Genomic DNA, 12,555 nt, shown 5'->3' with positions numbered 1-12,555 from the left:
ACGGAAAAATCCAAATTCTTTTTGCCTTGGGAGAATTAGGAAGTGGGCTGGGTTTGGTGGTGGTGTTTTTTTAAAAACTTATTTTGGTCTTGATTGTGCCTCAGCCACTGGACCAGTTCTGTCTTTCTGGCAATGGTGGATAGAGAGGTGTTCTGACCACCACCCCTTTCATATACCAAAGCACGCCGAGACAAAGATACTTCAAGGATTTATTAACACACAGACTAGCCCTTGGCAGCAATCCAGACCAGACCAGATCTTGGCAGCAATCCAGCACACACTAGACGTTGACAGCAATCCAGCACAGACTAACCTTGGCAGAAATCCAGCCTGCCAAGCTAGCCACGAGAATTCTCCAGCTCTAGTAAATATGTTGATTCCTGTAACAAGCGTGTGGACAATCATTCCTTTTATAGTCTTGAGAGGAGCCTAATTACCACCAGCTGAGTGCAATTATCTCCTGTAACTGCGCAACTGTTCTTTACGCATATTAGCTCTCCGTTGCCGGGCATCCAGGACCAATTCCCTTGTCTCCTCCCCACTGCTCCAATGCATGACGTCAGGATCACACTCCCTTGTCTCCTCTCCACTGGTCCAAGGCTCAGGCGCCTCCTAGTGGCAAACCAGCATCTCTGCGCCCTGCTTGGAGTCGGAACCCTGTCCAGGTTCCTCCACATCCTCCAGATCTGACTCATAGGGCCCCTCGCTGTTGGAGTCTGGTGGCAGCTCCAACGGCTCCTGCTGGGCCACAACAGAGAGGAATCTAGGCCGCTGATCCGTCCCTGATCCGAATTGAATCAAGCTTTGAATTATCCTGGTTAAGCTAGAACAGTGTGAATCTTTGCACAGCCAGTTCAGCCCCTGGATTCAGTCATTTGAGGAAGCCACTAGTGGTAGTCTTTGACTTACACATCCACATTAAGCAAGGCAGTTGTTAAGTGATTTTACAAAGCTTTTTTGCCACTGTTATGAGGCGAATATGTAGTTAAGATTTACCACAGTTAAAAGGCGCGGATGTTAAGTGCGTCTAAATCTGGTGCCTCACTTTATGGTTCAGCGTACAATGTAAACTCAGGAAATCGCATCCTGGACATAAATTGTTTCAACCCCTACCCTCAAAACGACACTAGAGAGCACTGCACACCAAGACAATTAGACACACCACCAGTTTCTCCCCGAACGCCATCATTCTGCTAAACAAATAATTCCCTCAACACTCTCCAACTATTCACTAAGTCTGCTCTACTATTAATCTTCTCATCGTTCCTATCACCCATCTCCTCCCACTTATGACTGCATGACTGTAACTCATCCCGGACTGACCCCCAGCACCAAAATGGATTCTTTTACCTTCTAGGCTCGTGGGCGATCTCAGGAATTGAAAGCAAGCATCATCTTGGAATCCCATATCATTTGCTGCACCCTGAGCACCAGCGGAGGGCTGCTGCTGAAATCGGCTTTCCGGAGGCTGGGCGGGGACCCTGTCAGCTGCGTGATTGTGGACGAGGTAACACACCCAGTGGTGTGGCCACTGCACCTTGAAAAAATTAGCTACCTCCCGTGTACAGGCAATCCTCATCTTACAACCAAGCCCTTTCCACTGCCGAGCAAGAAGGTTGCTAAAACAATTTGGACCCACATTGCCACATCTGCCCTGTTTATTAGGCGTATCGCTGCAGGTGTTAAACTAGTAACCCAGTCGTTGTGTAACTGCCTTCCCCGTTGATGTGGCTCATCGGAAGGTTTCAAAAGGTCTGATTGTAACTTTAAACAGTCGCTAAGCGGCCATCCATAAACCGAAAACCACCTGTGTTTCTGTGTTGTGCTTGTTCCTCATCTCCTCCTTGCAGTTTCTATTTTTCCTACTCTGGTACTTTGTTTATTTGTTTGTTAAAAGGCGGGGCAGACGTGTGAAATCGAAACCCTCATCCCTCTGATTCATGGCTGTAAGAAGCTGGTTCTGGTCGGCGACCCCAAACAGCTGCCTCCCACCATCAAGTCCCTGGTACGTAGTTGCCCCTTTAAGACATCTCCAGATGTGCAAGAAAGCCGAACATCTTGCCTCCAGAAGTTGTAAATGTGCTCCAACACTGTGTTCTGAATGAGGCTTCCTGATAGCAGGAAGCAAACTCCTGGTCCTGACAAAAATCCCTTTTATTAATTGACTGTGAATTCTGCTCATTCACCTCCAGCAAAGTCTTTCAAGGGAGGATTTACAGTCACAGACCTTCTCTGGCTTGGAGAGCTGACAGGCTGATATCCGCAAAACCTGGCAAGGAGTCTCGGAGAGTCACGAACCAATGAAGTGAACTAATGGCCTCCTGCAAACTCCACTCCCCTTTCACTCCTCTTTTATTTCCTCTGGGAGGAGCCATTCATCGTCCACCTGTGGCCTTACTCCCAAGTCGACCCCTGTTTTTTAGCCGTTCCCTTCGACTGGCAACTCTGTGCATGCGCACACTGGGAACAGGCTCCAACTGTTCCTCTGCCTCACTGATGTCTGACTCTGAAGGCAGCTGGCATACGGCCCTGGCCCCCTTTCTGCCTCCGACACAGAGCCCTTATCTGAGCCTTCCCCAGACTCCCAGACTGGCCCATCTTCCTCCCCAACCTCCTCACTGTCTGAATCTGCTCCAGCTCCACTGGCTGCTGGCAGGCTACCACACACTGGAAATTTTAAAGAAGATATTGGATAACCATTTGTATGAAATGCTATAGGGTTTCCTGCCTAAGCAGGGGATTGGACTAGATGGCCTTATTCTATTCTCTTCTTGGCCAACAGCTGTTTTCCTGCAGGCTGCTCTGCCCAGCCCACCATCCAGATGTGTTGGGGTTCTGAATCCCCCTTCTTATTTCCCAAAGTGGCCAGCTCTTCATAATATTCCCACCTTTTATCTCCAGTGGGAATAATATCATCATCATCATTATTATTTTTAATCAGCCCCTAACAGTCTACCGACCGCCTTTGTGGCTGCCTTCAAATTAATTGCAGGATTAAATTAATTGCTTTTATTTCTTTGTCACCGCCTCCACCATTACTGGGCGAGTGGGCGGACTGCTTCCCCGCCTCCTTTCTAATCAAATCAACGATACAGGTACGGTAAAACATGCAGGGGAATTCACAGTCTGGAATTCAGGGATACTTGACTAATGAGATAATTGCAGGAGCTTTTTTTTATTTCCCTGGTAGCCAGCCGTTTGGGGGGGGAAGTTTCTAAGGTGGAAGAAATTAAGCTTAACTTATGGTCTCTGAGCCATTGTACCTGTGCATCTGGAGTTTAGTGGCCTTTGTTAAGCCTGTTTTGAATCCAATCCTTTTCTCTTTGGGCAGGAAAAGATGACAAAAACTTAGAATGCTTCCTCTGTGCTGACCATGGTGGTGTTCTGATCCAAGCTTCATTAGAAAGGAAGAAGCAAAGTCTTGGAAAACCCCTTTTATCTACAAAACTGTGAATTCCTTTCATTCACAGTCCTCAAGGCTTAGCAAACAGTCTTTGAGAGGAATGTTTATCAACACAAACCACAGCTTGCTTGGAGAGCTGTCAGATAACTTAAGTTTTCAAATGCAGAGCAAGGCAAAACTTGGCATAGAGTCGCTTATAGTCACAAACAGAACTTTCCACTCTTGAAACAACTGAAGGAATGAATTGTTTCCTGCAAAAGCCCCCTCTCCATTCGCTCTTCTTTTGTTTCCTATGGGGGGGGGCAATCACCTCCAAGGAGTGGCTTTACTCCCAACTCGACCCTGCTTTCTTAGTTGTTCTTGTCTTGTGGCAGCTCTGCGCATACGCACACTGGGAAAAGGCTTCAAATGTTCCTCTGCCTCACTGCTGTCCAGCTCCCTCTCTGCCTCCGACACAGAGCCCTCGTCTGAGCTTTTCTCAGTCCCCAGGACTGGCCCATGTTCCTCCCCAACCTCCTCACTGTTCGACTGCTGCCAGCTCTGCTGGCTGCCAGCAGTCCACAACACATGGTATCTTGTCTATTGAGTTGCTTGCCTCTATTTTCCCCATCTGTAAAACGGGCGCAATATAACTTCCTGGCAGGTGATTCGGACAGTTGGGGAGGGCTCTGTGTCGGAGACAGAGAGGGGACCAGGGCTGTCCGACAGTTATCAGCTGCCTTCAGAGCTACACAGCAGTGAGGCAGAAGAACAGCTGGAGCCTGTTCCCAGTGTGCGCATGTACAGAGCTGCCAGAAGACAAAAACAACTAAAAAAGTAGGATCGACTTAAGAGTAAAGCCACACCTTGGAGGTGATTGGTCCCTCCCATAGGAAATAAAAGAGGAGTGAACAAAAGTGGGCTTTTGCAGGAAACAGTTTCTTCATTCAGTCGTTAGATTCGTTTCAGGAGTGTGAAGATCTGTCTGTGAATCTCAGAGACTCTGTGCCCAGCCTTTCCTTGCACAGAACCTCCTTTGGGAAATATTTACATGGCAGCTTTCCAAGATAGATAAGGTCTGTGGTCATAAATACTCCTTTGAAAGACTGTTTGCCAGGCCTTGGCTGAATGTGAATGGGAGGAATTCACATGAGTTTAATAAAAGGGGTTTTGTCGGGACCAGGATTCCACCTTGTGCTTTTTGTGGGAAGCCTAAGTCAGAACACCCCTTCTGAATGTCTTTGTCTTCCCATGTTGTTAGAAAGCTCAGGATTACAGATACGACCAGTCGCTGATAGGCCGTCTCTGCAAGCATCTCAAGGAACAAGACCAAGAAAATATATCTGGAAAATTTCCAGTCCTTCAGCTCACCGTTCAGTATCGGATGCACCCAGAAATCTGCCTTTTTCCATCCAAATATATCTACGAAGGGGTCTTGACCACTGACAGGTAGGCAATTTTAAGACTCTTCCTTAAAATAGTTTTTTTAAAGTAGGTCTGATGTCCCTTTTATTCCAGATCTTTGCTTCTTCCCCCACCTCAAACTATGCCACTTTTGCTTATTTTACTATAAGGGGTGTTTGGACAGCCCCAAGGTGCCTTCCTTTTTGTCACGTCACAAATGTCTTATGTTGTTCTGTCTTGATCATTTGCCCTGGCTTTTATTTTATATATTTATTTATTTTGTTGGGGGGTGGGGGAGGTAGTCTTATGTGCAAAATTGTCATCATCATTAATCTTCATCTAGCAATTCCATTTGTTTTTTTCTGATGTCTTTTAACTTTTCCCCTTTTTAAAAAAACTGAGAGATGATCTTGCAAAAAAAAAAAAAAACCTGGAATTTTTTTTTCTAAGTTGCAACGAGAAAATTATCAGCCTTTTGAAATAGGCCAGACCAGGAAACCTGACTTCACAAGTTTGACTGGAGCTGTATTAATTGATGAGGGATGAGGTGGCTAAGATGCTGAGCTTGTCGATCAGAAAGGTCGGTGGTTCAAATCCCTAGCGCCGCTTAACGGAGTGAGCTCCCGTGACTCGTCCTAGCTTCTGCCAGCGTAGCACGTAAAAAAGTAGAAAAATTCGCACCACCTTTGGTGGGAAGGAAATAGCATTCTGTGCGCCTTCGGGCATTAAGTCATGCCGGCCACATGACCACGGAGACGTCTTCAGACAGCGCTGGCTCTTCAGCTTTGAAACAGAGATGAGCACCATCCCCTAGAGTCGGGAAATACTAGCACATATGTGTGAGGAGAACATTTACCTTTACCTTATATTAATTGATATATTTTGAAAGCCTGAATGGTGTTTTCCATTCCTTCCCTATTTTTCCCCAAATAGTAATGGAACCAGTCTAAGCTTTCTTCCTAACACTAACTGGGCTTCAGTCATTGCAATATTTCTGCACACTTTCTCCAAGCTTTTTTTGTGTGTGTGTGTGAGAAGCTAAATTTTTTTGGCCATTTAGCATTTGTTTTTGAAAAACGAACTGGTGTAAACTCCGTAATTCTACTTTGCATCTTTTTTAATCCCGCGGCAATTCTCCCACGACAGGAAAATAGCAGAAGATCGCTTCTCATTGGCGTGGCCTTTCCAACCTTACTTGCTTTTTGATGTCTTAGACAGCCACGAAGAACGAGAGAACGAGTAAGTTGTCTTGTCTGTATTGATTAAATGCCTTGTCTGCATCTAGTAGGTGCAACAACTAAGCAAAGTTAACAATCACAGATGCAACACAAGGAAATAGTATCTGGAATGGAATAGAGCTGGGAGGGACCCTGGAGATCTTCTAGTCCAGCCCCCTGTTCAAATAGGTCGATACCATCTTTGGAAACTTCCCTTCATGCATAAGTAGTCCTTGACTCATAACCATTCGTACAGTGGCCGTTTGGAGGCACAACAGCCACTGAAAAAGATGGCTTGCAACCGGTTCTCGCCCTTGCCACCGTCGCAAGCATCCTCAGGATCATGCGATCAAAATCGGGACTCTCGGCAACTGGCATGTACTTATGACAGTTGCAAAATCCCAGGTCACCTGACCGTCATGTCTGAGCTTCCCAGGTGGCTTCTGGCAAGCGGCGGCTTGGCTCAACATCTGTAGGATTTACTTAACAACAGCAGTGATTGGCCGAATAACTGTGGTGTGAAAAGGTTACGAAATCGGGTGCAATTTGTTTAACCGCTGCTTTTGCCTAACGAGGGGAATTCTGGCCCCAAATTGTGATTTGTTTCTTCACATGGGAAGCCTCACAATTAAAACAAGACATACTATATGACTGTCAGTATTCCAAATAGCATCCAAAAGTAAATCAGAGTCCAAGGCAAAGTATTGCTCAAAGTTCCAATTTATTAAGAGAGCCATGTTGGCACATCTGGGAAAACCTGAATCTGAAAGCTTCCCGGTTTCCCCCAGCCAGTTGAAAGTTCAAGATCTTGCCCCCCCCCCTCCCCCCCACAAGCCCATGGTCCAATCTCCCACTGCCATGCTGGCAGCTTCCACCAATCCGGTCAGGTGCAAAGGTGCAAAGACAAAAGATGACCTTGGCTTTCTAGAAAGGAATGTTGTTATGTCTACATAGCATCTAACTCTGTACAATCCCCCCCTCCCATTTTCCCACCATAGAAAATTCATAGTAGAATAATGGAAAGTGTTAACCTCCCTCTTCTCCCCTAAATCTCTTTTCCCCTCTCTTTCCCTTTGTTCAGCTCCTATTGTAACCCCCAAGAAGTGAAGCTGTTGGCGGAACTCATGAAGGTCATTAAAGGGAAGAAGAAGGATATCGGCTCGCGCCAGATTGGGATCATCACCCCTTACAACGCGCAGAAAAGTAGGATACGGAGACAGCTGGATAAAGAATTTGGAGAAAACAGGTGAGGACAGGAAGCTTGAATGGTGGCCACTGCACCATCCCCTCCCTCTAATTACCCTATGCCCTGAGCGGTAGCTGCTTTATTTTTGTCACAGAATGGAATACAGGTAGTAGCAGTGTGGTGAGGTGGCCTAGAGGGGGAGCTCTCGCCTCACAATTAGGAGGCTGTGGGTTTGATCCTGGGTAGAGGCAGATGTTTCTGTCTCTGGGTGATGAGAATAGATCTGCTGAAGAAAACTCCGCCCTGGCGACAGGGAAGAGCATCTGGCCAGTAAAACGCTCTGCTTAACTACATTCAGTTACCCAGACTCCTCCCCCAGATGGGATTATGGGATCATTAAACTGATGGAATACAGGTAGTCTTTGACTTACAACAGTTCATTTACTGACTGTTCAGAGTAACAAACATCACCGGAAAAAGTGACTTAGGAGCATTTTTCACACATATAACCGTTGCATCATCCCCATGGTCACATGATCCACATTGCTTGGCAACTTTTTCACATTTATGACGGTTGCAGTGTCCTGTGTGTGTGTGTGTGTGTGTGAGAGAGAGAGAGAGAGAGAGAGAGATGTAATCCTCTTTGGCGACCTTCCCTGCCGGCGTCCGATCAGCAAAGTCAAACTAGATTTGCTTAATGATTGCACGACTCATTTAACAAGCGCAGTGATTCGCTTAACGACTTTGGTTGGGGGAAAAAAAGAGAGGTCATAAAATTCGGCGCTTGAACAACAACTTTCTTGCTTTGCCACAAATTCTGGTCCCAGTTATGATCGTAAATCAAGGACTATGTGATTTAAAAAAAAATTCAGTTGACCTCCTGATTCCTCCCCATCCCATGTGATCCGTAAAATCTCCTAAATTAAGATTATTACTCCTCTCTCCTCCCTTGTTTTTCAAGAAGGTGTTTGGGATTTGTTTTTGACATTTTTGGTTTCGAAGGTGGGGTGTGGATTAAAAATATCCTCCTGACTCATCTTCCTGTCCTGTCCTGTTATCTCCTACCCCTACCAACCCCCTCTCCAGTGTTGGGGAAATTGACACCGTGGATGGATTCCAAGGCCGCGAGAAAGATTGCATTATTGTCACCTGTGTGCGGGCAAACAGCTCACAAGGATCGATTGGGTAGGTGTCTCCCCCCCTCCCCTCAGTGCCAGGACTTGGTGCCATTTTACTGCAGGGATGGGGTGGCGGTGGGGTTCATGTTACGCCTGACTCCTGGATAGCCGAAGGGGCTTCAGCCCCAGTTCTGGGATAGAATGAAGCAAAACTCTTATCCTTGTATGTCTAAAATGTTTTTTTCTCAAGCTGGGCCTCTTTAGCAATAGCAGTTAGACTTATATAGCGCTTCATAGGGCTTTCAGCCCTCTCTAAGCGTTTACAGAGTCAGCATATTGCCCCCAACAACAATCCGGGTCCTCATTTCACCCACCTCGGAAGGATGGAAGGCTGAGTCAACCCTGAGCCGGTGAGATTTGAACAGCCGAACTGCAGTCAGCTGAAGTAGCCTGCAGTGCTGCATTTAACCACTGCGCCACCTCGGCTCTTTAAGACATGTGGACTTCAACTCCCAGAATTCCCCAGCCAGCAGGCTTTAAGATGCCCCAACTGGCTGGGGAATTCTGGGAGTGGAAGGCCGCCCATCTTAAATTTGCTTGCCTGGCAGTGGAAGGCCGCCCATCTTAAAACATGCTGGTTGGGGAATTCTGGGAGTTGAAGGCCGCGGTTCACCCATAATACCGCGAAGCCCTTATCTGCGCCGACATAAACGTGGAGGGCAAATCCGCGCCTTCCGAAGCACTCAGCACCCTAACCCTAAACCAAACCACTAAACCTAACCCTAAACCAAACCCCTAAACCAAACCCCTAAACCTAATCCTAACCCTTACCTTAATTTAAATCGGCTTTCTGCCGCTGCGCTATTTTAAAGCGCCCTTCTGTCGCCGTGCTGTTGTCGCCGCGGTGATGACGTCGCAGCTTTAGCGACGCGGTTTTGTCGTCGCTATTTTGACGAGCGGGGTTTTGTCGTGCCACGGAAGGCCGCCCATCTTAAAACATGCTGGCTGGGGAATTCTGGGAGTTGAAGTCCACATACTTCCGGGGAGGGCTGTCCCCACATTCCTAGGTTCAGAAGCCCTCCCTCCCTCCCTGCCACCTTCTCTAGCAGTCAAAAGCTTTGTGGTCACCACCAGGTGGCAACCAAGAGTAATAAATGAAATTTATGGCCGGACAACCTCTCAGTAGTCAATCAAGGACACTTTTAGATGGGTGGACTTCAACTCCCAGAATTCCCTAGCTGGCCTAGCGAGACAGAGTTGGAAGCCGGTTCATTTTATACCCCATCTTTATTAATTTTATAAATAATTCAAGGTGGCGAACCTATCCAACGAACCTATCTAACATACCTTACTCCTATTTTCCCCACCACAACAAACCTGGGGTGGGGGGGCATGGGGGGGTGGGCTGAGAGAGAGAGAGAGAGAGAGACAGGGACCGACACCCAGTCTCTGGTGATAGGTCCAAAGCGAGCTTTCATGCCTAGGGCGGGACTAGAACTCACATCTCCTGGTTATCGGCCCAGAGCCACCCAGCCAGCTTTCATGGCTAAGATGGAACTAGAATTCCCAGTCTCTGGTGATAGGCCCAAAGTCACCCAGCGGCTTTCATGCCTAGGGCGGGACTAGAGCTCACATCTCCTGGTGTCAGACTCCTCCTCTGTCCTGACGCCTTACTCACTGGACCAAACTTCCTCCTAAGTTCAGGAAAGTTCATAAAAGCCTCTTCAGGAAGCTTCTAAGTTCAGTTCTCCCGTGAGCTTCCGATCCATCATCCTCTCCTGCAACAACTCCGTCCCGAGAACCTCGTCCCCTCAGGCCAGACCAGCCCCACGTGTTTCGAAAACAAGTCCTTGCCTTTTAGCTTTGGTTTAACAGCTTTTCTCCGAGAAAGGGGGCTGTGGGGGGAGGGAAGCGCCATGCTTGCCTTCCTGGCGTGTTCCCGTTTCGCGAGTCACCTTTGGAACGAATGAAATATTCAGGCCCCGCGTGAAATATTAATAAGAGTTGTTTGTGCATGAATCAGAACAGCGTCAAGTCTCTAGATGGGTCGTGCGGGGAGGTCTTTCAAGGTCTCGGCTGGCGAAACAAATCCAGCGCCTTCCTGCACTCCGTTCCCGTTCCCTTCCCCCCCCCCCCCCCCGATCATGGTGACCCGGGTTCGAAATTAAGACCGATAAGCGGCCGCCAAACTCAAATGGAACCTTGGGCAATTCCCCCCATGGAGTTTCATGGGAGTAAGTCTGCACTTAGGCGTATGCAGTTATAACAGCATAACAGAAGGGACCTTGGAGGGCCTTCTAGTCCAACCCCCTGCTCAGGCAGAAAAGCCTATATCAGGGGTCGGCAACCTTAAAAGAGCCATTTGGATCTGTTTGCCACAGAAAAGAAAACACCGGGAGCCACAAAACCTGGGTCGAAACGCTCAATAAACTGTGTCCCGGCGGGTGTCGCACCTTGGTGGTTGTGACACATATTTTGAGGGATAGGGAGCCACAGCAGAGGGATGAAAGAGCCACATGCGGCCCAGACCGCTGCCCTATATCATGGCAGACAAATATTTGTCCAATCTCTTCTTAAAAACTTCCAGCACCCAGAATTTCTGGAGATAAGTCATTCCACTAATTAATTGTTCTCACTGTCAGGAAGTTTCTCCCTAGTTCTAAGTTGCTTCTCTCCTTGATTAGTTTCCATTCATTGCTTCTTGTTCTACCCTCAGGTGCTTTGGAGAATAGTTTGACTCCCTCTTCTTTGGGGCAGCCCCTCAAATATTGGAACACGGTCATCATAGTCACCCTTGGGGTTGGTACATCCAGAAAATGCGTCCTTAGCCCATCCTGGGCTAGAGCGATGATCAGTAAAAATGTATAGCTAGTCTTCGACTTAACAACCGATCACTGAATTATCGTTTGAAATTATGACCTGCTTCAAAAAAAAGGAGACTTAGGACCGAATCCGAAGTTTTGATGGTCTCCACTTTAAGTCAGCAACTCGGCTGTGTGCTGCCTTCTGCAAAGTCCCCTTCTCTTGACGTCCCGTTGACAAACCCGTCACTGTCTCCGGGATTCGGCGGAAGGGATTTAGGGGACGAAAACTTCTCCCCGGTCTGGATGGATCCAGGAACTGAAGCAATGGGGAAAGAAGCTTCATTAATTCCACCACTGCTAAGACAACCTTAGGGGGGGAATGCTGTGGGTCGCATCCCCAAGGGAGACACACCTGGTGGGATCCAGAAGAAGGGCCTTCTCCATGGTGGCCCCCTCTCCCTGGAACAACATCCTAGAGAGTAGAAGGGCCCCCACTTTAGCACTCTTTTGGAAGGCGCTGGAAACCTGGTTCAGAACCCATTAAATGGCTCGTGTGATCGGCTGTCGCCACAGTGGGGGATGGGGGGTGATTTTATGATATTATACTATATTAATGTGACATGGGACGCAGTGGCGAAGATGCTGAGCTTGTCGACCAGAAAGGTCGGAGGTTCAGTGATTCGAATTCCTAATGCCGCATAACGGAGTGAACTCCCGTGACTTGTCCCAGCTTCTGCCAATCTAGCAGTTCAAAAGCACATAAAAATGCAAGTAGAAAAATAGGAACCACCTTTGGTGGGAAGGGAACAGCGTTCCATGCACCTTCGGCGTTGAATCATGCGGGCCACATGACCACGGAGACCTCTTCAGACAGCGCTGTCTCTTCAGCTTTGAAACTGAGATGAGCAGTGCCCCCTAGAGTCGGGAACGACTAGCACGTATGTGCAAGGGGAGCCTTTAACTTTATATTGTGTTTGATTCTTTTTATTAGTTTTATTGTTTTAAAGGTGGTTTTATATTCTGTAAGCCGCCTTGATTCGCAATGGGCGACTAGGCGGCAATATAAATCCAATAAATGAATGAATGGATAAATAAATAAGCTTCACCTTGTGGTGCCCTTTTTGCTGCCCCTCTCCAGGTTTCTGAAAAGCCTACAGCGTCTGAATGTCACCATCACCCGAGCCAAATACAGCCTTTTCATTCTTGGGAAGCTGAAAACACTCATGGTAAGTGGAAAAGGGAGAAACGAAGCTTCTCCCTTTTGCCGGAGGGTGAAATTTCTTTTATAGAAAGAGGGCTCTTTCATCCCTCTGCTGAGGCTCCCTGTCGCCAGTCAGCACCACAATTTTGAGAGGAGCTTCCAGTTTGGGTGGGTGGGTGGGTAAGCAGGGCCCGCCAGGAGGAGACTCTTATGATAAGGGGCGGGTTTTCCGTTCGGCTCCAC

The 12,555-nt window shown here is 47.7% G+C and overlaps 1 protein-coding gene across 1 annotated transcript in view; it reads left to right on the top strand.

Annotated features, from left to right (window-relative positions):
• The window catches only part of SETX (senataxin), a 42,345-nt gene that overhangs the window by 27,565 nt on the left and 2,225 nt on the right, over positions 1 to 12,555 (top strand). The window contains 7 exon segments of the mRNA XM_087704666.1: positions 1,358 to 1,507; positions 1,898 to 2,005; positions 4,644 to 4,831; positions 5,933 to 6,025; positions 7,085 to 7,249; positions 8,276 to 8,374; positions 12,250 to 12,337. Coding sequence (XP_087560792.1) covers positions 1,358 to 1,507; positions 1,898 to 2,005; positions 4,644 to 4,831; positions 5,933 to 6,025; positions 7,085 to 7,249; positions 8,276 to 8,374; positions 12,250 to 12,337 — 891 coding nt within the window.

This window comes from Thamnophis sirtalis, unplaced genomic scaffold (genome assembly GCF_051295495.1).
Source record: "Thamnophis sirtalis isolate CommonGarterSnake01/CBP01778 unplaced genomic scaffold, rThaSir2_p1.2 scaffold_2, whole genome shotgun sequence".
In the NCBI taxonomy this organism is placed as follows: Eukaryota; Metazoa; Chordata; class Lepidosauria; order Squamata; family Natricidae; genus Thamnophis; species Thamnophis sirtalis.
Note: the sequence above shows the minus strand (reverse complement) of the source record. Positions and strands in the feature narration are given on the sequence as shown.